We start from the raw sequence: 25,382 nt of genomic DNA on the forward strand, positions 1-25,382 counted from the left end.
CATCTCACGTTTCTTCATCTTCCATGGAAGCCTCCCTTAAAGCTTCCATAACTTTTTCTCTCTAGCTTCAATTTTCATGCTTTTGAGCACTTTTTCATAGAACCTTTTGTGCTCTCTCACTCTTTCACCTTAAAACCCTCAAAAGTCTTTCATCAAAACTTTCTCTCACTAGTTGGACATTGTAGATAGAGAGAGAGAGAGAGAAAGAAAGAGAGACTTTCCATGATAGCTTGAGTATTCTTGAGAAGGAATTCAACTACAAATCCACCAAGGTGAGTAATGAATGAGGATTGATTTTAGGTTGTTGATAATGGCTAGTAATTGGAGTTGTGAGTTGATTTATTGTTGAGGTTTGTTTATTTATTTCTAGTGTTACTAGAGTAGAGAGAATAGATAACTAGTCAAATGGTAATTAGAGGCTAGTTAAGAATAACTAGCGGGGCTTGATTTAAGAAATGGCTTTTAGAATTGTATTTATGCAAATTGGGTTGGTTGTGATGTTGGTGTGTGATAGATTCCAATAAAACCTCACATTTTCATTTGGAGCAATAGTCGAAGTTGGAGTCGAGTAAAGATTCAACAAATATTGGTGAGTGAACTTGCATTTTAAAATTTATTTGGGAAACGTAAATGTATTTGGATGAAACATTTGAATGATTTTATCCAACCTTTCTTTAAAAATGTGTGCCGGGGAACAAGCACTTGATAAAATATTTTGATGTTGTGAAAATGTGAAATGTGTGAAAGGATAAATCCATGTGCTCCTATAGTATGTTGATATATATATATATATATATATATATATATATATATATATATATGTTGTGCATTGATGAATAATGTTGTGTGATGATGTTGAAGTGTGCGAGTAAGGAGTACACACATGATGATGATATTGCATTGAGCTGAGTGTGGTGAGATGGTATGCATGATGATGTGTATATATATATATGTGTGTGTGTGTGTGTGTGTGTGTGTGTGTGTGTGTGTGTGTGTGTGTGTTATAGAAAGTTTATGATTATAATATGTGATTGAAATGAATAATGAGAAACTTGATTATTGTCAATGTGTTCACTTTGATGTGCAATATGGTAGGAATGGATTTTGTGGCATGTGAAAATCCCTCAATTGTCATCTACCTTGAATCTCGCTGCAACGAGAATGCATTCTTGCTGCAGCGAGAAACTCTTGGGTGGTGGGGGCACAAACTAGCCCTGTTTTTCATTGCAGCAAAAAAGAATTCTCACTGCAGTGAGGAATTTCGCTGCAGCAAGAAACTCTCGGGTAGTTCCAAATTCCTAGTATAGTTCTTTCATTTTGATAATGCTTTTGACCACCTTCCGGTCAGAACTAGGAAAAGTAGTAAACATAAAAGTTGTAGCCCAGTCTCTTATCTTTCTAATGGTTAAAAAATCATGTCAATTGGACTTCTGTAGTGAGAGATATACTTGAAAAACCAAAACATATGCAAATTGAGAATGTTTCTCGCTGCAGCAAGAAATTTGTTGTCTTGCTTGCTACCTTGCTTGATTTTGACATATTTTTTACCCATTTAACTTCATGAATTGATCATAGGTTTTTGCAAAACTATGAGGTTATTAATCAGAGTTTGAAATGAGGGGTTTTTAGTAAGAAATTAAATCAATTGCATTGTTTTTGAAACAAGTGCATCATGATTTCCAAGTTCTCCTTATCGATTGCTTGTTCCCTTCTTATGTTCACTCACTAAGTTTTATACTCACGTTTTTAAACTTCATGTTTTCAGATTTAGAGGCAGTTGGGACCTAGATTGAGTGTCCACGTATGCTCGTCTTCTTGGTAGGTATTATGGCATCTCAGTAGCGAAACCTTCACTTTAAGTCACTCCGCTGACGGTTGAGGGTCTTTTGTTTGTGTACACGTATATGTAATGTAAACTACTAAGAGTCATGTTATAAATGAAGTATGTATATGTTGGATTGATGATGATGCCCTTATAAGACGACAATGAATGATAGTACTTTGAGATAATACAAATATGAATATTCGATTGCTATAAAATATTACTGAAACATTCGTCATTGAGAGTTACAACACATGGTTTTAAAGATGATGGATGGAATGAGGAACATAATCTCATAAAGAGGCTTGCTTGGGCCTAGTGGGCTATGCCCACTGAGCCCATGTGCTGGTCAAAGCTCGAAATTTGGGCTGTGACAAAGTCTAAGCCAAGAATAACATGAAAGTCATCTATAGTGGTAACCGTGAAGTTTACGCCACCTTTTCAATAGTTGATCTTCGTTCTTTCATCTTTTGAGTTCCTAATAATAACTCAGGCTAGTGAGTTGACTGCTTTCATTTGCCCAAAATCTATCTTAACCATGAGACCACTCCTTTTGGCCTCTCCCACGGTGATGAAGGTGCTTGAAGCCCCCATGTTGAGCATAACTTTGGTCTTTTTCCATTCAACACTATATCCACGTAGATGAGACCCTGTTGGAGCTCCTTTTTCATCTTGTCCAATTGCACTTGGAAGGTGTTAAGGAAATGAATTGAACCTATTCGTGTCAACTCTTCGTCGACTTCCTTTATTGGGGGGTAGGGCTGAGTTGTCTCGAGATTAGCTATACATATTGCATTGAGGGCAACACGATGTGGGCACTTGACTACTAGATGAGGTTCATTGCATAGAAAGTAAAATATGAGGAGTTGTGGTTTGAAGCTTCATGAGCTATTTGTCCTTGGTTGGGGAATGTTTTTAGAGGGTGGTCTTTTTTCACCTCCCTCATTTGAGGGTCTACTAACTTTAGCAAATTTGGCCCTATTGTTAGAGTTAGAGCAACTTTTCCTTGGTGGAGGGTCTTTTCTCTTATTTGAGCTATCACTATAATCAGTAAGATGTTCAACAACTACCATCGCCAAAGTCACATCCTGCACCTTCTGTCATTGTAATTTTATTTTAGCCCATGGTTTTAGACTATCGAGAAAATAGAATTGTCTTTTTCGGTCATGTCCCTAATACTTCACCTTGTTTTCTTTTGACTTTGTGCGTACAACTTGGAAGTACTGGTCTATATCAAAAGAGAAAGTTCTCCAATTCTTTCGCATCTCTGGCCCTTTCGTAACTCTTAAGCTTAGGCACTTTGGCTCTTTTCCCTTATCTCTTAAGTTTGCATTGGTATTGCCTGCAACAATCACCAAAAGATTTACCAGACCTTTTAATTTTCTAAACTTACTTGGGAGAGTACTAACTACATCACTGGTCTCATCACTCAAGGTATTTATTATATTAGATAGCTCTTGTTAGGTTGCCTTAATCTTGCTTATTCACTTAAGCAGGACCATCTGAGCCTTTACCGCAACCATCGCAGCTTCTAGCTCCTTAATTCTCTGATGGTCCTTTAGTGTGCTTCATGTTGTCACCATGCTTGCTTTTTCGCTTATCACGTCTCGCGGATACTTTGATACCAACTATCATAGACTATGCCTTTTTTAGTTAAGTACACAATAGCCTACACGACGCTTAAGTGGACGCTTTAACATAAGCCTGCCAAAAACTCAATTATATTTGAGTAAACAACATTTATAGCCATGAGTTAGTTTACGAAATGCAATAGCAAAATCATAGGGTATAGTGAATGTCATATACGTAACTAGTAGTTTTACATAAAAGAAAAACGTTTTATTAATATTGAAAAGAAGTATGAAAGGCCTGAGAGTGCAACCGTGCCATTGTTGGGCCATAGGGGTAGCCTTAGATGGTTAGCTACAAACATAGCTTAACTAGTGTGACAGCCCAATAATCCCCCAACTACTCAACCCCTATAAAGAGCTAACAAGCTTTTACATCTGAGGCACCAAGAACCATTACAAGGCGTGAAATGGGGACACTTTTTTCCCTAAGGGTCTTCCCCTTAAAGTCTTAAGTTTTTATAAGCATGCTACTAAATACCATTATGTTATTTGAAATGTAGACATTTCCCCTTAAGGCAACTTTGTTTCCTAGACAATTATACCTTATTATGGCCTTATATAAAGGTTGGCTCATGATACTCGGCCATCGAAAATGCCAAAACAGTTCAATTGTCACATATATAGTACTCGCTTGCAGGCCAAAGTCATGAAAGATGAACAATCATCTCGAGTGGATAAAATGGAGAAAAGTTAGGAGGAAATGAGAGATTGATTGGTCAAGATGATGGAGTTAATGATGAGCATGAACTCTTGCTCAAAAAAGTCACCAACCTTAAGAAAATACTAGTGTAAGAGAAGAACTACCATATCCATTGAAATTTACTCCAAAATTTATTTTGAGTGACATAAACTCAAAGTTCAATAAAATATAGAGTCGTAAGAGTTAAGAATGATAACGTTACTTGTAAGAATATTAAGGCATAATATTTAAAAAAGCTTCTAAACTAATTAAAAAGATTCAAAAGTCTTTATATTTTTATTGCGTTCAATCAAGTTTTTATACTTTTATTTTGAGTCAAATAAATCTTTATAATTAATGATTAACTTGATTAAAATGTCATTTGTCATTTTATATTGTGCGGCACTAACGTGGCATACTAATATATAATAATTAATGATGATGTGTTATGTTGATATATTATAATTAATGATGATGTGACATGTTAATTTAACATGATAATATAATGATATGGTATTTTTCACCTTTCGATCAATGTCATATTAATGCCATGCATATATAAAATAACAAGTGGCATTTTAACAAATGGCTATTAGTTAATCATTATACGGGCTAATTTGACCTAAAATAAAAATATAAGAACTTGATTGGATGCAATAAAAGAATAAAAGTTTATTTGAATTTTTTAAAATAATTTAGGAGCTTATTTAAGCATTATGTCTCATATTAATAACATAAACATAAGAGTAATATCAAACCAATTTGTTCACTCGATTCGAGTTGGGTATCCTTTACTCCTTTTTCTAACATGCATTAAATATTTTCATTTAATTCATATCAAGCTCAAATCCGTTATTGTTGCAAACTAAAACAACATGTAAAAGTTCAATGCCTTCATTAAATTCGGTAGACTTTTGAGGTATGTCCCAAAATCTCATCACATTTTGATCAATCACTAATAGGAAAGAGAAGTGTTACAGCTCCAGGAAAAATGCTCTCGAAAACAAGTATACATATTATGAAAATGAAATATTATCGTTTTTCAACACACGCTCTCCCTATGAAGCAAGAACATGCCAAATCTGGAGAAAACGACATCGTTTTCCAACATACGCTGTCCCCTTTGAACGCCAACATGCCACAGGGCTCCCTCGTACGCTACGGTTCCAATTTCGTTATCTGGGCTTCGCAAGGGAAAGCCCAGACAAAATTTTGGGCAAATGGCGGGAGCCCACTTCTCTGTTCCCTTACTTTTCCCTCTTCGAAAACTTCACTTTCTCCCTCAATCTCCCTTTCTCTTCTCAGCTCCGGCGCCGTCGCCGTTGATTTCCAACGGCGCTAGGCTCTCCCTCATCTTTAATTTCCTGTAGTCTTTGCTCCTAAAACCCCAAAACTCCTCCCTTTCCTGAAAATCTGATCATCAATTTAAAAGTATATGGTGGAACCTCAATTTAGAATTATGAAAATCTGATTCCTCAAGCTGGCATAGCTTCGGTTAGGAGTTTTACGTAATCATACTACTTTGACTATCCCATTCTCACCCTTGCTTTAATTTCTCTCTCAGTCTCAGTGCGTTCTGGTGAACCGACAAAGCCAATGGGGAGAGAAAAAGAGAAAGAAAATCCTTCACAGAAAGCCCTAAATCTCCTTCGAACTCGACTCTCTAACCCTAATTTCGTCTTCAAACCCCTCTCCGATTCTCCTGACAGCAACTACAGGTCCCTTCTCCTTCTTTCTCTCATTTTCTCAGCTTCCATTTTCGGAAATGCTCACTTAAATAAATAATACTAATACCACCTTTTTTATTTTCACTCTTTTTCTTTTGTTTCAATTTTTATCTTGCAGCAAGTTAAAGTTTATAATATCGAGTTCAATCACCGAAGCATGCAACAATTCGATTTTGCTTCTTGGTCCTCGTGGGTCTGGGAAAGTGGCGGTATGCCATCATCTTTGATTAAGCTTTTCTTTTTCTTCCCTGCATTGTTTTACAGAACATGTTTTTCTAAAAAAAATTATTTCTAAACTTTTTAGACTTCTTCCCGTGTTGTTAGGTTTTGGAACTTGTTCTCAGCGATCTTTTACAACAGTATCCTGAAGCAATATCTGTGGTATGGCTGTGCTCCTTAATTTCTTAGTTTATTTTCTTTTCTTTGGTTTTAGGAAGGAATGTTCATGAGACTGTCGTGGTAGTGAAAAGGATGGAATTTTAAATTGATCTAGTCTGTTAGAAAATGAGGAAATACATTTTGAATAGTTTGACTCGACATATTTATGTTTTGGATATTGCTCGGAATTTGGACTTGATTGGATGTGTTTGTTTGTGAAACTAATCCTCCGTTCAAATTTTGAGGAAGTGAGGAAGGAGAGAGAATTTTAGTGGGTAGAGTAAGTGTCTTTGGTACAGGTCAAATAAATGCAAGTTGTTCATGTACCTGGTGCTTTGACTATATACATCATATTAGGATTTTCATTTCCATGAAGGGTTATGTGTGTCAATTGTAATAGCGTGTATGCTTGTGTGTTTATGTATAGTATACTGCCAACCCAGTGAGTTATTATCTGCTCTTGTTGTAGCGTGCTTTAAAGTGTTATAAAGACACAATGCTTTGATATATGTATATATATTCATTGAAATTGTGCTCTCATCTTATCTTATCGTCTGCTTCATGGTGCAGATTAGATTGAATGGCCTTTTGCATGGTGATGACAATTGTGCACTAAAGGTGAATATCTCATAATTTTCCTCCTCCCACATTATTCTCTGTTATATTTTATTACTTGATCTTGAATTCTTAACTACCAAATTTTGCTTGTTATGCATGTTTAACTTGTGCTATTTGGTATGCTTTTATCTCTTGCTACACTTGATTTCATGCACAACATATACTTTCTTATGAAGTATAATTGCTGGTCAAATAAACTACATATTCTGTTAAAGACAGATACAGAGTAAATTGCACCAGTAGTTCCCAAAGTTTGGGTCACATATCATATTAGTCCCTCCAAAGTCTCATATTTACTTCCACCCTTATAATTAGAAGGTCCTGTCATTAGTGTTTCTATCAACTCAGTTATTCCAATGTGTATAAAAATGCTTAGCTGGGGAAAAAATTCCCAATTTTGTTTTAGACATGAATGGCATTTTTGAAATTGTTTTGGGCAAATTTTAGGTTTGTGGGTTGATTTTGGGGTTATTTGTAGCATTTTAAACTGGTTTTTTGGATTATTTTTGACAATTAATTTCTCTTTTTTATAAGAATTTTGGCAGAGAGAGGGAATTTGTAAGAGAATGGGCAGAGGGGGGAGAAGAATGGAGAGATGTGATCATTGGATTCCAGCGTTTTTAGATGGTGGATAGGGCTGGATTAGCCTCCCCCTCACACCAGATTGAGGGGAGGGGGGTGGGGGGAGCCCAATCTCTCCCTGTACCATGTCTGGCAATGCTAGGAGGTGCCTTGCTCCAGCTACCTGGCATTGGAATTGGGAGGTCCAATTTGGCCCCTTCCCAGTGGTTGGTTGGCCTCTGGTTGGTGGGAACAAAGGGAGAGGAAAGAGAAGAAAAAGGAAAAACACTTATAAATTTTATTAAAATATAAATATAAATTATAATATTAAAAGATTATCATCCATTTTCTATTAATATTAGTTATTGTAAGATATTATTTATAGTAACATTTTTCATAATATCAATTTAAATTATAATATTAAAATCTTACTTTTTTTTCCCCTAAAATAGAGGCCTACCATGCCTCACTAACGATTGTGGTTGCCACCAGGCGATGCAGAGGTTGGCAAATAAATATTTTCAACAAAGTAATTTTTGTACACATCAACTGACACATGGCACACGTGTTGCTAGCTGGCTCTCAACAGTTGAGTTGACAGAAGAACATTTTAGTTATAATGTTAGAAGTATAGTGACAAATATTTGACTTTTTGAATTGCGAGGACCAATATGATATGTGACTCAACCTTTGGGGACTATGGCTGCAATTTACTAATAGATACATGTTTCACAGTTGTTTGCACAAATTTATTGGACTCGAGATATTCTTACAACAATTCTCCTATATGAATGGCGGAATTACTGAACAGCAGATGGATCCTTGGTTGTTACTTTTGGAGGCAACAATGAGAAGTCAGTACAAATCATTAGCAAGTTTGTGCATAAGCAATACCACAACTCTCTGTATCTAAAGGTGCATCTAATGGAAATTATAATGGCCTAGACTTTAGCTAATCATAAAACATCAAAGAAATATAATATAAAATGTTCACATAGTGACTGATTGATGAGTGACTCAAATAAGTTCTGAGTATAGACGAACTACTCATAATTGGAAAATTACTGGGTCTGGTCTTATGCTAGTTAGCAAGATAAAATTACTAGCTAAGCTTATATGTTTCTTTTCTATACATCTTTACACATAATCTTGCCACGTCTCATTAACATTATTTAATGTATTTTTTGTTCAAAAACAATATCCTTCTTTGTCTCTTACCGATCAAATAGTTTGTCTTAAAATTATCATGGTAATGCCCTTTTTTATATTTGTCATGGTTATCTGTCTTTCAGGAAATTGCTCGACAGTTATGCATGGAGCATCAACTTTTGTTCTCAAAAGTGGTACTGTGGATATTGATTTGAGGTCACTATGATGCATTTCTAATAAAATTGATATACTGATTATGAGATGATTTCTGTAGGCATCATTTGATGATAACTCCCAGTTCTTGATAGCAATGTTAAGGTGAGTTTGCCAGGTTTGTCTGATTTTTTTTTTCTTTTAAAGAATATATTTTAAAAATCTTTAAAACTGATAGCATTCATCGTTGTCAGGGAATGTGGATTGGCACATAAAACAATTATTTTTGTGCTTGATGAGTTTGATCTGTTTGCTCAGGTAAGGATCTTCCATTTGTTTTTTTCATAATATGCCATGTAAAAGCTCTCTTTTTATTAAGCATGTGGGCCATACAGAACATATTAGTGATTGCTTTTAGGAACAAGTTAGGTTTGAAATCTTTGAATCAAGCGATTAAACAGTTTTTTTACCTTTTTCCAATTGATTTTTGCAGGCAAAACAAAGATTACTTTATAGCTTGCTAGATGCAATGCAGTCCGTGACATCACAAGCTGTTGTCATTGGCGTGAGCTGTCGACTGGTAAGTTTGAAATGTTTTTATTTATTTTTTCTTGTTTACAGCATTTATGATAATAAAAAGAGTAAATTATACTCAAGTACTTACGTTTTGACTCTAAATACACTCAAGGATACTGTCTGAAAAATTTACATCCCACTCCATGGAAGCAAATGGTGTTAACAGTAATTGTAGACTGACTAAAACACCCTTATCCATATTATCTTAAAATGGGAAAAAAAGGTAATTAATGATGAAAATTATTTTTTTAGAAATATGAAAACTCATATTTAAATGCAAATCAAATATCTAAATAAAATTATAAGCTAATAATGCTTTTCAAAAATAATTACCAACCAAATACTAACCAGAAAACCATTTTCAAGTTTCAACAATTCATTCTTTAGTTCTTGAAAAAGAAACACAAGCAATCCTTTTTTTTTCAAAACAAAAAGAAAACAGGATGGTTTGATTGGCTGACTGATTGCTTAACTCTCATTTCATTTCTCTCTAATCTGCTGAACTATAAGTGGAGATGTACCTAGAGCTTTTTCCTTGTTTCCTTATGAAAAAGCTCAAATCAGTATCAAACCTATAAATGAATAAATGCATATGAAATTATTATCATTGGACTCTCATAACATTGGGGCGGGATGTATATATTTCAAACTAATATCCTTGAGTGTATTAGTGTCAAAATTCAAGGATTTGAGTGCAATTTACTCTTGATAAAAAAAAATGCATATCATTGTGTTATGTGCCACAGCTTGAAATTTTATCTGATGATATTAGTATTTTTATCTTTGTGCAATCTTTCTTTTTGATGAATAAATTCTTGAAATATTTCAGACTTATCTCTGTCTTATTAATTGTTTTTAGGTTGTAGTTATCAATCATTTTGGTTAATGCTGTCTAGTATGAGGATAGCATTCTATAGATTTGCTAAGCATTACTTATATAATCAGAGTTGAATTTCAATAAAACACTCGGAGTCAGAGTTCCCATGAAGAACTCATTTTGTTGCCATTGTTTCTATCTTCTTGACTTTTCTTTGGTTTCCAGTTAACTACCTCAAATAACTTCAGTCAAGAGAGGCTGAGGCAATGGTTGTGAGTGAGGACAAGTGGCTACTGGCTTGACAAATAAAACATGATTGTCTTCGACACATAATTAGTCTTAAAAGCAAGCAAATTTTGTTCTTTGAATCGTTATCCTTAAAGTTGACACTCAAATAACTATTATAAAGTTTTAAATAAATGGAAAAGACTGCCAGGTGGCTCTATGACTCAAAAGTATGGAACTGATATCCAAGAAGCTGATTTGCCACCAAATATTTGGAAAATTGTTCTTTCATATAGCTATAAATTCAAATATTGGGTAAGTTTGGGAAACTGTCATGAATGTGAGCATTCAAGGATGGTTGCCAAAGAATATAGGAGGTTTTAGAATCGGTGAAGCTTGGGAGTTGGGAGTGCACTAGACAGAAAGCTACTAAGCCTCAGTGCTGCAAGATGGTATGCTTCAAATATTATATGGCAAAGAATTTTTTTTTTATTTTATTGTTGCCTGCTAATGGAAACTTCAAACAAAGGATTTATTGATGGAAAGGTAGACTTCAGACATCTCAAATTTTTTCTCTTACAATCACCAAGAAATTTTGAATTATCTGTTTTGACTTCCCTCTTTATTGCTAAAGTTTGGAAAGCCATGCTAAGGGACTGCAATATTGATGAAAAAGCACTTCCTTGAAGCCAAAAACCAAGTGGTTCCCCATTAATTATTCTTATAACAAATTAAATCAAATTATCAGGAAGAGCACTTTATTGCTTCTGTTTATCCTATCTGGATAGAACGCAATTGTAGAATCTTTAAAGTAAAGTTCTCGAGAAGAAGGAAGCCTTCTGAGAAGAATTTGAGAAGTTAATAGAATTGAATTCATAGCTATGTCCACCAGTTTGATGTTGAGAAAATTATAAATTGTTGACCTTTCTCTTTATGTTTGTTGCTCACGTGTTTACTTAGTTTGTTCCTTTAGTGATGTATTCTCTTTTGCGATTTTTATTTTGCAGAGTTTTATATAAAATTTTTTTGACTTACCCAAAAAAAAAAAAATCAAAAACTGATGCATAGCTTCTTTGGTGGATTGAGTACATAAACATGCAATTTGCATAACTATGATTTATTTACCTTTTTAGAGCCCTTAAAATTTAATACATGCCATGTAGGATGTTGATCAGCTTCTTGAAAAAAGAGTGAGATCTCGTTTTTCACACAGAAAGCTGCTGTTTCTTCCTCCATCTAAAGAAGACACAGAAAGGTGGTTTTTCTATTGCCTAAAGATGGAGATCATGTGACTTATGTTTAAGAAAGGACAACCTTATCTGTTGCCCATTTTGGCTTTGCAGATTCTTGGAGCACATTTTATCATTGCCTAAGGATTCAAGCCTTCCCCACAGCTACACTGTTGAATTTAATGGAAGGCTTAAAGTATCCTTTCCCTGAAACTTTTGCTTAATGGGATGATTGATAACAGTACATTATAGCCATTTAAAGGGGGAAAAAGGTTCATTATTGAATGTACTTATAATGGTTGCCTGGAACTGCGTTTAAGAAGTTTCAAGTGGCTTTTAGGATATAATTTTGATGACCTTCTAAGTTGCCTTAATTTAAGTTTAAACTGACTGGTAAGAATAATACAAGCTCATGGTTCATTCTTAAGAGCTTCATAAAATATATCCAGAACTATCGGGATGAATATATAAATGAAATGGTTTTACGGTATACAACTTATGGAGACAGTGAGCATATGAAGATACGTGTATGTTTGATTGTCAAATAAAATAATATATAATAGATAGACCATCCTTCATTCTTTGTATTTTTCCACATAAACTCAACTGCACTTCAAAGTATAGCACTTCATTGTGTTCTTGTTTCTAGCTTTGAGTTGCAATTCAAAGTATAATATTAATGCTAGCATTGTCAATTATCAACATAATCAAGTTTTATAGGAGTTATTATCGCTGCTGATTTACCTCAGATGGTAGAATGTCCTGCATGAGTTTCCAGGGAACATGCAATTCCTTTGTTACTATAATTTTGGTAACAATTATGGGCTGAATGCTAGCCTAGAACTACGGAGATTGACTAAGAACCAAAAGGGTTTTAAGATCAGCTAGCTGGAGATACAAAAGTGATAGCAATCCTGGTAACTAATATACCAACTTTTTCCCAACTTTTCTATCCCTCAAAATCATTGCAATTGCTTATAAAACTTGAGTTGTATAGATCCAATTCGTCATATTGCTATCTTATGAGTTTTAGGAGCAGATGAGCTCTCTTGTTCTTTCTTATTTTCCTTTTCTTCCTTTGCTATGTTGTAACTCTCTCATGTCAGTCTTTCCATAAACTAAACAAGATTACATTCACACTAGTCATCAACAACTGTGACACTATCGTCTGACTAATTTTATTGGCTTTGTTTTATATTTTGTACAAAAACAGGTCTCCAAAAAGTAGGGGGTAAGGCTGCATAGATATGACCTTTCTATGCAGAGCCTTGTGCATTTAGGCTGCCCTCTGGTATATATGTAAATATTCTGCTTCTCAACCCAAACTTAATCATAAATTTTATTGAAAGAAATTGTGATTAATATAAATATGGCCTTGGCAACTAAGTTTTGACCCATCCAAGGAGCCTCTTTATGTGTGTGTGTGTGTGTCTTGTGCCGGGTGGTGTGGGGTGGGGTTATTGCTTTCTGCAATTGCAAAAGGAAAAGATAATGAAAAGCATACATTAAATGATCATGCATTCTTAAAAGTTGTTGAGATTATGCTTTTTCTTACTTGTATGTTTCCAAGGATCTTTTCTTCCAGACTGGGTATGAATTCCTTGACATCTTACAGAATGTTTTAGCAGATGAGAGATTCAAAGAACTAATTAATACCTATTTGAGTTTCAATTCCACAATTGGTCAATTAATGAGGTTTCTGTAAGTTTCTCTTCTTGCGTCTGGGACTATAGAATGTTATATAAATGTCAGCTATTACAATTACAACGTATAATGATCCAAAAAAAAAATACAATGTTTTATAATCAAATGCTATGATCATCAAATTGATTCTAGATTTCAAGCTGTTTCGTATATGGATCTGGATGTTGGATTCCTTTCACTTGAGAACTTCAAAACTGCACTTTCCAGCACTCAGCGGCAGCCAAAGTCAGAATGTATAAAAGGTATGAGGACTTAAATAGTCTTTCCTATATATTGGTGTGGTATTTTGTTTTGTTTACATGTTTTGAATATTTAACAATTCCTCCCCAGGAGTAGTGTGCTTTGTTGTAATACCTCTTCACATATATGATGTGAGCTTAATTATTAAGACCCGTATAATATAAGGTTCCAAGTCAATTCCTACTAGCAACTTGAGCTTAAGCTTTTGAGAGTCATGTGGTTTAGGTTTGAAAAGTTGTTGGGTCAATTGTGCTTGGGCTTTAGTTGTTACAATTGGTATGAAAGCATATGCCAACACGGTGTAGGTTTTCACATTTTGCTAGTGAGATTTGGTTCTATGGACATGGCCTTAATTGTGATTATGTTGTATGGTCTTGATGAGGACATCAAGGATTTGAATGGGTGAGATTGTAATACCTCATCCCACATCTAAAGTGAGTGTGATTATTAAAAACAATATAAGGGTTCAAGTCAATCATTGCTAGCAACTTGAGTTTAAGCTTTTTGAAGGTTACATGGTTTAAACTTGAAAAGTTAATAGGCCAATGGCGCTTGGGTGAGGTTGTTACATGTGTAAGGTCAAAATTGTCTCCTTTCTGTTTCTTAAAGTTGTGCCAATCTGGTGTAAAGTATAGTCTTTGTCTACTGAAACTCAAACATGTGGCGTTTTGCACTCTGACTATCTTCTCATTATATTTTTAACTTGTGTTTGGGTGCATGAACATGAGATTCTAGTTTCAATTCTGCCTCATTCACTTCTTGTTGACTCATGTTTGAGAAAGTTTGAAGCGAACTGCCATGGGGTCACAAAAGCTTCACCTTGAACTGCTAGCCTTTTTTTTTTTTAGCTAAAATTTCTAACTTCTAGCTTGGTGTTTCTCTGGTTGATATTTATATTTAGATGTTCAAAGAACACACTATCTTATAAAATAAATAGTCTTCAGAAGTCCTAATGGTTCAACTTCCTTTGGGTACTTTGTCTCAGACTGATGGTTTTCAGCAGAGTATTGTTGCAAACTGTTATGATTTCATTAAATCTTTTTATTGTACTAATTCACCTTTAAAGTTTTAGCTACCTGGTTGATTATCTGACAGCATTGGAGAGTATTGATGGTTTTTGGCAGACTGTTGTTGCAAAATTCTATGATATTTGTAAATCTGTGGTTGTAGTCATCTTTAAATTTTTGTTGATGATTTGAATTTCTGACATTTGACACGATCTTAAGAAGTTTTAAAAACAATGCCACTTCTTCATTCATGTTCAGTGGCAAAATCATGATAAGATGATAAATTATTCATCTTTGATTTATTTAATTTTATTGGAAGCATGACAATCTTGAATGCACATTCTACTTTTTTAAGCAGATTGCTCCATATTGGAACTCTATCTGTTAGTATGCATGAAAAGGTTGGAAGTTAAGGAGCAGAACTCGTATAACTTCAATTCAGTGATGACAGGTTCATTTCGCTTGTTTCGGTGTTATTTTTCAATTACTATCATTAAGATGTTATTTACTTAACACATATTTCCTATGTGTCAGAATACAAGAGCATACATGATTTCCAGACATCTGACAATTACGCAGGAAATGTTTGTCTAAGGGTGTGTATTGTTCTCTTAAATGACCTTCTAAATGGAAGGCAAAATGTACTACTGCGATTTGGTATTCCGTCCACTTAGTCTCATGCCATGTGTTTGATGAGGTTTCCTTCTAATTTTTGCAGGCATTTGAACACCTTCTACAACGTGAATTAATTAGTTTTACAGACAATAGAGGACATAATCAATCTGTTGAATTTCGCCCCGTAAAGCTTCTAATTTCACCAGCTGAACTATATCATGGGCTGAAGTCATATCGTTCATGTCCTGTAAGTTACTCTCATAACATTTATTACATAAAGTGTGTCATGTTTTACGTCATCCATCTTTGGACCTGCTAGAACTCACTTGGAGCATCGTGACTTATCCATTTGGCTTCTGTTTTTGCAACATTTTACTTTCTGCAATGCCTTGAAAATTCATTGACTGTTTCAAAGTTTGTGATCAGGGTGCTCTGATTGTTTTGTAGGCCATCCTCCTTAAATTAATTGCGCGGTAAAACTTGAAAGTAATATGGTTGAGAGGAAATATTGGCTGCCTATTAACTGCCCCATATGTACGGTCAAAAGAAATATGGAATCTGCCCTCTGCTGCATTTTGATGGGTCAATTCCACCATTTCTTTTTAGATATAAAAGAAAGAAATACTTTTCTACCGGCCAAGATGCACTTCATATGTGAAGGATGTCACACTTTTGAAATCTTTCTTTTTTCTTCTATTGCAATCCAATGTTAAATTATTACGACTGCATCTAAATTAATAACATAAAATTGTTTGTCCTCCACCTTTTGTGTCCTTTATATTCACGAGTATTGAGTATTTTCTTACTGAAGCACTTGGTGAGGATTGTGCTTTCACATTCTTTGCAATGTGCTCAATTAAAGTATATTACAGTGTTTATTTTGAAACAAGTCAATCAACGTAAGATAATGTGATTGCACTAAAAAAGCAAGTAACGTTATCAAATTTGATTTGATATTTTTGTCTTTATTTGAAAAAATATCAAAAATATCTTTTAACGTAATTTATTTTTCGTGATTTGACATTTTCAAGTACTATAAACAGATAAAAGAAGTCGTGTATGATGAATTAATATAATAATTTTTTGATGAATTTAAATATATCAATAATAAATATAATCAAGTATAACAGTTACAATTCATATAAAAACAATAGACAAATCAATCAATAAAATTTCAAATCTTAATTTTTATCATTTTAAGAATTAAAAAATTAAAAATAATTTAAAATTTTTGGAAAAAAGCTATAAATTTTCAAAAACATAAAAATAATTTTTTATATTTAGAAATTCAAAAAAATTTGAGAAAACCCAAAAATAATTTTTAATTGTTTAAAAAAAATTCTAGAACAATAAGAAATAGAAATAGTTTTTCTTTTCAAGAAAATATAAAATATTATAAAATCCATAAAATAAAAAATATATTTAGAAATTTTGAAAAAATAGAAGATATCCTTTTTTATGCTCATAATTTTTAAAATTATAAAATTATTTCCACTTAATAATTTACCCTAAACTTTTAAAAATAAAAAATATTTCTTTTTTACTTTAGATTTTTTTTTTCAAAAAAATATCTTTTTGGTCTCTTTTTCATTTTTTTTTCAAAAAAAATCATTTCCCTTTTTAATTTTTTAGGAATTTTTCAAAATAATTTTCAAAATTACTAACAAAATAAAAATTTATTTTCTAATTAATTTAACATGAATTTGCCGGATTCTTGGTTATTTGTTGAAAATTTTATTTAAAAGATGATATCATATAAAAATTTACAAGAAAAAATATAGAAGTAGATTAAACTTGCATTTTAATACATAAGTGTAATTCTAGAAATAAACATTATATTTTCAGTAAAGTACTTGTAAACCAAACGTTACAATATTATTTTTATAATATTTAATAAGCACTTTCCTTAATATACCAAACGTTATAATATTATTTTATTAGCAATCATATTCTTACAATCACATTTCTTACATTTACATTTTTTGCAATGTGATTGCATTGTAAGATGCCAAATGCAACCTAAATGTTTTCTTTCGATCTTATAAAGATATGAGTCTAGATTTTGCCACTTGTTCAAGCTTGGAAATTGCACCTAATATCGGCATTTGATTGATACCATATGTGCTATGTTTATTAAATAATATCGATTGTAGGTTCAAAAAACAGTGCCTTGTTATTTAACTGATGGAATATTAACACGATGCCGTTTGACATTTTTAAATCAAAAAAGCAGTGCCTTGTTATTTTGTTGTAAATACTGGATGAAATATTAGCACGATGTTGCTTAACGCTTTTAGTTCCAAAAAGTAGTGCCTTGTTTTTTTGGACCTAAACATGTTAAACAACATTGTGTAAATATCTATATGCTGTTCACACCTAACTAACTGATAGAATATTAATACAATGCAACAAATATAGCAGCACGTCATCAGAATCGAACTCAGCATATTGATGGTCAACAAAGAGTCGCAAAATGCTCAGCAAAATTGCAGAAGCTCATTAGATTGCTCAACATAGCAACCAACAGATCACAAACAACACAAAGCAGTTGGCTTGGCAAAAGCAACTCTAAAAACAAATTGTAACTGCATTTGGAATCTGCCATAGTGTTGCGCTTTTTGCCTCAAGTTCGCCATAGTGTTGAAGCCTCCATTTTTTTTGGCTTGACTTAGTCTTAAAGTCGTCAATCTGCTCACAATGTTATGGTAGTATGTCCATGATTCACTTTGTTTTGTTAAAGGCCCTTGACCAAATGGATTTTTCCTTACAAACTTCTGTTCATCATCAACTTTAGCCAATCTATCCAAAAACACTCTAAGATTACTACCAACACCTGCCAAGCATTCCTCAAGAAATGTAATAACGTAGAATACAACAGTAAAAAATTTAGAGTATTAAAACAATAATTGAATGTCTTACCTAATTGATTATCATTCATATCAATCATGACACATGTATGTGCAAAGGGAATATTGAAGTGTGCTCCTATAATAGAAAATTTAACACAAACAAAAAAAAAAAAAAAAACAAAACACTAATTAAACTAAAGAATCAACAAAAACATATATGAAGTAATAACTCTAGCCCCTAAAACGAGATTAAGCAAAACTTTATAAGGAGAATCATCAACCAACGGTGTGTTTGATTTATTATAATCGTATATTTTCCAAACTTGTTCGAGTTTCTTGAAAAAAAAAGGGCTTTAAATTATCTTCACATGTTTTGGAGCCATCATAATTGTATTTGGACTGATCCTGCAGAACTAGGTGTCCTAATATAAATTCAATACAAAACCAATCGACCAACCAATGCATTAACAAATGCACTTACCCAACAAAACATTAATTTTTACTTCATATTGCCCATTATGTCATCAATGGCTATATCAATATTCTTCCAACGAAAAATCATAACAACTTGCAGTCAAAAATTGTGAAATTGAAAACTTTCAGTCCAATGGAGTCAACGAAATCAAAAAGAAAAAGGTCGAAGAGTAGTACTTCACTCTAGAGGAGCAAATGCCAACTTCAAATTTTTCGAAATAGAAATTCAAATATTCAATATAATGAGATCTCTTGAAAACTGATACAAGAAGTAAGTCAATTAGGTCAAATTATTTTATCATAGTTGCTTCCAAGCAAAGAAATAGAGAAAACTTAATTCTTCCTTGAATTATCTCATCGCTTCTTACCACTTAGTTGATAAGTTAGAATGCGACGTATAAGAGCTAGTAGGCCATTTACATAAAAAATAAATAAATAAATAAAACGCTTGTTCTTCGGCTATTCTCCTAGCTATCTTGGCACTCACTTAGAATCTGATATTGACATTTTCCATAGTTCAAAAATACTTTTACATTTATAAATATTTTCCAAAGAAGTCAAGGTGTACCTATAACCTGTCGTTTCATATCATGGATGATAAGAGGACACATCAGCATTGTTTTTCCTCCTTAAATACGTTGTCGTTTTGCATTTTCTAAAAGAGTAGAAATGCATGGGAGACTCAACAGCCTTCTCAACTTGACCTCGAAATTGCTACTCAGCAATCTCTACTGGCTCATTTTGATCTAGAAATTATGAAATGAAAATATCATATATGAAGTAATAAAAAGGAAAGTGAAGTCATTACCGACTTGCTCTCTACAAACTTTTTTTTAATTTACTTTGATGCCTTGCTTGAGCCTGCAATACTTGCTCAGCAACGTGCTCATTTCCCCCTACATGTCGTTTCATATTATGGATGACAAAGTGCACGCCAGTAATGCTTTCTCTCCTCAAATACGATGTTGTTTTGCCTTTTCTGTGAGAGTAGAAATACATGGGAGCCTCAATAACCTTCTCAACTTGACCTTGAAACTGTTGCTTAACAATCTCTACTAGCACATTTGAATCTACAAATTATGAAATGCAAATATCAAATATGAAGCAATAAAAAAGAAACTGAAGTCATTGCCTACTTGCTCTCTGCAACTTTTTGTTTTAAATTACCTTGACGCCCTACTTAAGCTTGCAATTCTTGCTGAACAGCATTCACTACCTGCTCACTTCCCTCTACTTGAGCATGAAATTGTTGCTCAGTAATCTCTATTGGCTCATTTTGATCTACAAATTATGAAATGAAAATATGGAATATGAAGTAACAAAAAGGAAAGTAAAATCATTACTTTCTCTTTGTAATTTTTTTTAATTTACCTTGAGGAGGCGTTGCTTGAGCTTGAAATTCTTGCTTGGCATCGTCTACTACTTGTTCATTTCTTGGACCAGAATTCTTGATCAACAAAATTATGAAATGAAAATATGAAATATGAAGTAATAAAAAGGAAAGTAAAGTCATTACCTACTTGCTCTTTGCAATATTTTTTTTAATTTACCTTGAGGCACTGTTTGAGCTTGAAATCCTTACTCAGCAACAGCCATTACTTGCTCATTTTTTACTTCTTGAGCCAAAATTTCTTGATATAAAAAATTATGAAATGAAAATATGAAATATAAAGTAATAAAAAGGGAAACAAAGTCATTATCTAGTTGCTTTCTGCAATTTTTTTTAATATACCTTGAGGCAGAACTAGTTACTCGTCTGCTTCACAAACAACTAAAGCATGTTTGCTTTTCCACTTTTGGATAAAATCTTTGCAGTTATCTCTCCAATCTTTCAAACGTTGACAAACTAGTAAAAAATGTCGACAATATAAATAACCACATTATAAACTTGGAGTCAACCATCGATTAGATCCTCCACTATGTAACATCGCGAAACGAACCCAAGTTTTCATCACATCAACCGTGCCCTTCTAATAATGTGGAGGTGCAACTAAGGGACAACGGCATTAGATAGCTTGTATGTTTTTGTGTTATGATTATACTAAAAATATTACAGTTTGCAAATTTTTTAAATTTTAATATATAGAATTTTTATAAATATTTATAATTTTATATTAATATTTACTTGTATTTGTGTTTTTCATTTGAAATGACAATAAGGAATAATCAATTTTGATTTTTGTAAATAAAATTTTTGAGTTTCACCAAAATACCGATGAATTTAACAATATTGATGGATTTTGGCTCATTTTTTATCAACAGAATCATGGTAATATAGACGGAAATGGCGTAAAAAATTTCATAAAAAATTTACAAATGAAATTTATCGACGAATTTAACTGCGTACCGACTACATGAAATACCAACAGATTAGGCTCTTTATTGACTGAAATTCCTTACAGAATGTTTCACTGGAGAACTGCCAACAGATTTCCTTTTTCCAAATGGGATGAACTTTATCGACTACCATATTTTTGAGTAAATACCGACGAAATTTTTAGTTGGCGTTCCCTCTGTAATTTAATTTAGTAATTCCATCAGTAAATTTCATAATTTTTGTAATGTTGGTCATTTAAATTTATCTTTTGTCATTATTAATTTTAACTCTTCTAAGTTAAGACTTTAACTAAATCTAAAATTTATGTTACTTAAGTCACGATTTTGAGTTGTCATCTGGAATTAAGAATCGATTATTTAGGCTTTAACACAACAAGTCTTGTTGTTATCATAGAATTTGGTTCAAAATTTTGGGTATAAATAAAGAAGGAATCAAAGCTTCTAATCTTACTTACTATAGCCTAGTCCATACTACTCCACTCAGAGTCAACTTAGTTAAGGATCAAAATTAAAGAACATACATCACCTTTACTTAGTATCTCATACAATTATGAACAAATAATGTCCTATGCTACCATGCATGTGTTGGTCCCAAAGAGCATGCTAGAGGGGGGGGTGAATAGTACTGTTGGAATGACACGAAAATTCTTTCAAAGTAAGAGATGATTAAAGGAATTTGAAAATGTTTAAAGCTCGCTGGAGGAATGATTTAAGTGCTAAGAGTAAGAAGAGAATAAAAGAAAGTAAACAAAACACAATGATTTATAGTGGTTCGGTCTCCTTGACCTACATCCACTACTTTGATCTCCCAATCAAGGATTTTTAAACCAATTCACTAAAATCAATGGAATTCCCAAGCTTTGACCAAGCTTTTACAATAGCTTTTCACAGGCTCAGCCACAACCTTTAACAATGGTTTTTCTCGGGATCAACCAAAACCCAAAACTAACTTTTCTAAGGTTAAGCTAGAACCTACAACAACAACCAAGCTAACCTAAACTTGATCAACCCCTTAGAGTACCTTGCACACCCTAAGTAATCAAGAAATGAAGAAAAGATAAAGTACAATTGATCACCTAGCTGATCTAAGATGTACAAAGTTAAGCTCAAACACTTTTTCAAAGGATGAGAGTGAAATACAAGTGTAAAGAGAAGGTTTTTGGCCTTCTAAGCTCAAAATCACTTTGGATAACTTCTCTATATGATTTTGGACTGTTGGAGAGGCTTTAAATACTTGCAAAACCACTTCTGGCTGTTGGAGACAGAAACTAGCCATTTTTGGCCGTTATTTTATCATTTTCTACTTAAATTCAAATTTCTAACAGTGAGCTTTTAGTTGGCTAACCATACTTCTTAGTCGATTAAGTCTTCTCTGTCTTGCAATCTGCTTTACTCTGTTAATCGGTTAAAAAAGACTTTAATCGATTAAGTGCTTACTGGTTTTAAAGCAACCAGCTTCACCAACTTTTCTTTGTTTGATTAATTCTTCTCTTAGCTTGATGATGCTAATCTTTCATTTCCTTTAAACAGCCACGAGATATGTTAGTCATCCGAGACTTCTTGAATTGTTCATCACAAATTTGACTGCCTTCATTTTGGATCTTCACTTTTGGATTTTAGCTAACTAACTCCCTTAGTTAACTGATTAAGAGGCTTTTGCTTGTATCCAGCACTCGCTTAACTGATTAAATCTTATGTTAACTAGTTAAGACCTTTCTGTCTGTCCTTAGTGTAACGCCCAAAATTGCTCTAATTGATTAAGGATTTGTGTTAATCAGTTAAGACTAATCTGTCTTCATTAAAGCTCTTTCTTTTTTTCTTGTTTAACTAATTAACCTATCTTGCAATTGAGCAAGCATCTTGACTTGTTGTCAAACACCAAATATATTAATGAATTTAAGCTTTCTCCTGCACACTTAAGCAATATAATTAGACACTAATGAATGGGATTGTTTGCTTATCATAAAAAACATATAGAGTCAACATTCTCTATTTCTTATTTTTTATGATGACAAAACACTCATAGATTAAGAGTGCAATGTCTATGTTCAATATGAATGCTTCAAATCTTTATGCATAATGAGTTGCTCCCCCTTAGTCAATGCATCTAGTTTTCTTTACATAATATTCAACAAAACCATAACTAAGCATCACACATAAATTAAACATGAAGACCTATCAAACTCTATTTAACTTAGTCTTCCTTTTCTTTTTTTTCTTTTTCATCATTAAACAAGATATTCAAAACTCCCCTTAATGAGTGCATCTAGATATTCCTTTAATGTTTAAATTAGACTTTAATGAATGAGAATCATAAGCACTCATACACTTAAGTCATACAAACTTATAGATATAGTTCAATAACTTCAAGAGTCAAGCTTGTAACTATGTAAGAACAAATGTATGAGAGTTAAATCATTTCAATAACTTGTCAAGGATCACTCAAATAATATTCAAGCAAATTTGATCATTTTGGCATAATCAAAACTATAATAATTTTAAAGCTAACAATCTCCCCCTTTTTGATATGACAAAACTATGAGCATAATTTGCATTTGAAATGATTTTAAAATCTCCCCCTCAACATATGCATAAAATTAAAGTTGCTCATAAACCTTCTCCCCCTTTTTGTTATATCAAAAACATTAAGAAGAATGAGTATTAAACACTTAAGCTCAAGAAATAATGGTTAGCAAAATCCATCAAGAATATAAGCATTAAGACCATGAATATGTAACAATAAAGTCACCAAGTCATCATATATCTACACTTAATATCCTTAACCAAGTAATTAAGAAATATACCCATTAAGCACATTCAAGTATTAATTCATCGAGAGAATCATCAATAAGAATGGCACATGTATATATCTTTGTAAGCAAAATGTGGACATAACATTTATGAAATTCAAGAAATATAAGCATAAAGATGTTCAATAAGCACATAAGCCATATTTCAACTCCAATACCAAGTGTTAAAGCTCAATATACCAATTGATAGATATAAGTAAAATTTCCCCCTTTGTAAAAGCACAATATCAATTATGAGAGATGGAATCATTTTACAGCTCATTATATCAATTGGTAAAACACTAGTAAAGACTTCCCTTATCATTAAGCATTCCAAGCATATCAACTTCGAGTCTCAATACATTTAAGAAAGATATGATCAATTTAAAGCTTAAGAGAGAAAAGACAATTACAAAGCTTGATGCTAATTTTAAAGCTAGACACTAATTTAGAAAACTTAAGGTTTGATACTAATTATGCATTTCAACATTCAAGTTTAAGTGAGAAGCAATATAAGGCACAATATCTATTTTGGTGTTTAGAAAGATGTTATCGGTAGCAAAGAACACCAAATGTTGAATCTCACCAAACTTTGTTGTTAAAGATCTTAATTCCTTATGATATCAAAGACAATGATTGACTCCCCCTTAAGAAATCATAAGCTCAACACAAATTGTTAGAGATCCTCAATAGATCAAATATTAGGAGAGAAACCATGAGCCTAGAATAAATGAGCATTCAAATGGATATTCAATTTATTTCCCTAATACTCAAGTATTCATGGAACTAAAAAACTATGAGCATTTGAAAAAATGTTCAACATGTGCATCAAATACTCATATTTTTAAAAAGTATTTGCAAATTAGTTCCTAGGCATGTCTAAGGTATTGTTAGACTTCAAGCATCATTCTCAATTGTCATCAAGTATTATCAATGATCATCAAGCATTCGTTATTTATTCTCAATATCAATCAGCCAAGCAGTATCAATCAAGCATTTCTAAAAAATTCCCTAATTCATATATAAAAATAGCAACTCAAGCAGAAATTAAAAAAAAATCATCATTAAGCATTTTTAGCTAGTATTATTCCAAATTATTTTCAAGCGGCCATTCATCCAAGTCATTTTGAAGCAAGCATTGCAAGATTGATTTTCCAAATTATATATGAAATTGTCAATTCAAGGAGAACTTTCATAAAAGAAATATTATTATTAATGAAGCATGATCAAAGCATTTTGCACTTATTGCAATCATGTAACAGAAAATTGTGATCAAGTAAGCACTAACATGATTAAAAAAATAAAATAGTTATCTTCATTAATCATGATTTCAATTTTCACAAATATATAAACATATACCAATTCAAAAAATATGCAACCATTGAAGTTAAAGGTACATTAAATTTCTCAATAATTCATGATTCATGAGTGATATCAATTGTTATAGAATATTGAAAGTAAAACACTTAACTTATGAATATATTCAAAGTGAACATTCAATCATCAATGAATACCAATTATGAAGATTTAAGAAAGAGATATTTAATCAAAGCACATTAGGCATTCATTGCTAACTAAAGCTATAGGCCATATTTTATTTGACATGTCAAGTTATTTATGGTGACCTATAAGCTAAAGTTGGATGCATACAAAATCTTTAGATCATGTAAACATTAAGGCTCAATGAAAACATAGCTAACATTTAAATGCATATGCAAAATAAATTTCAACTATGTCAACTCACAATATATGCCATGATCAAACTTGACAATTAAATTCATATTCAAATGCATAGCTCAAGT

The 25,382-nt window shown here is 32.7% G+C and overlaps 1 protein-coding gene across 1 annotated transcript; it reads left to right on the forward strand.

Annotated features, from left to right (window-relative positions):
* The first annotated feature begins 5,335 nt into the window (after positions 1-5,335).
* ORC4 (origin recognition complex subunit 4) lies at positions 5,336-15,771 on the forward strand. Its single transcript, XM_007028390.3, has 16 exons — positions 5,336-5,850; positions 5,978-6,068; positions 6,184-6,240; positions 6,808-6,855; positions 8,709-8,759; positions 8,840-8,883; positions 8,973-9,036; positions 9,212-9,298; positions 11,500-11,591; positions 11,680-11,761; positions 13,181-13,266; positions 13,402-13,511; positions 14,875-14,967; positions 15,051-15,112; positions 15,235-15,378; positions 15,579-15,771. The coding sequence occupies exons 1-16, from the start codon at positions 5,729-5,731 to the stop codon at positions 15,606-15,608; spliced, it is 1,263 nt and encodes a 420-aa protein (XP_007028452.3). The 5' UTR covers positions 5,336-5,728; the 3' UTR covers positions 15,609-15,771.
* Positions 15,772-25,382: the final 9,611 nt, after the last annotated feature.

This window comes from Theobroma cacao, chromosome 5 (assembly GCF_053813885.1).
Source record: "Theobroma cacao isolate CCN51 chromosome 5, ASM5381388v1, whole genome shotgun sequence".
NCBI classification, from domain to species: Eukaryota; Viridiplantae; Streptophyta; class Magnoliopsida; order Malvales; family Malvaceae; genus Theobroma; species Theobroma cacao.

Excerpts from the sequence above, each read along its gene's own strand:
- ORC4 (XM_007028390.3), top strand. The coding sequence starts at position 5,729 with ATGGGGAGAGAAAAAGAGAAAGAAAATCCTTCACAGAAAGCCCTAAAT. Across the intron at positions 13,512-14,874 it reads AAAGTCAGAATGTATAAAAG|ATTGCTCCATATTGGAACTC; the intron begins GTATGAGGACTT and ends TTTTTTAAGCAG. Across the intron at positions 14,968-15,050 it reads CTTCAATTCAGTGATGACAG|AATACAAGAGCATACATGAT; the intron begins GTTCATTTCGCT and ends CCTATGTGTCAG.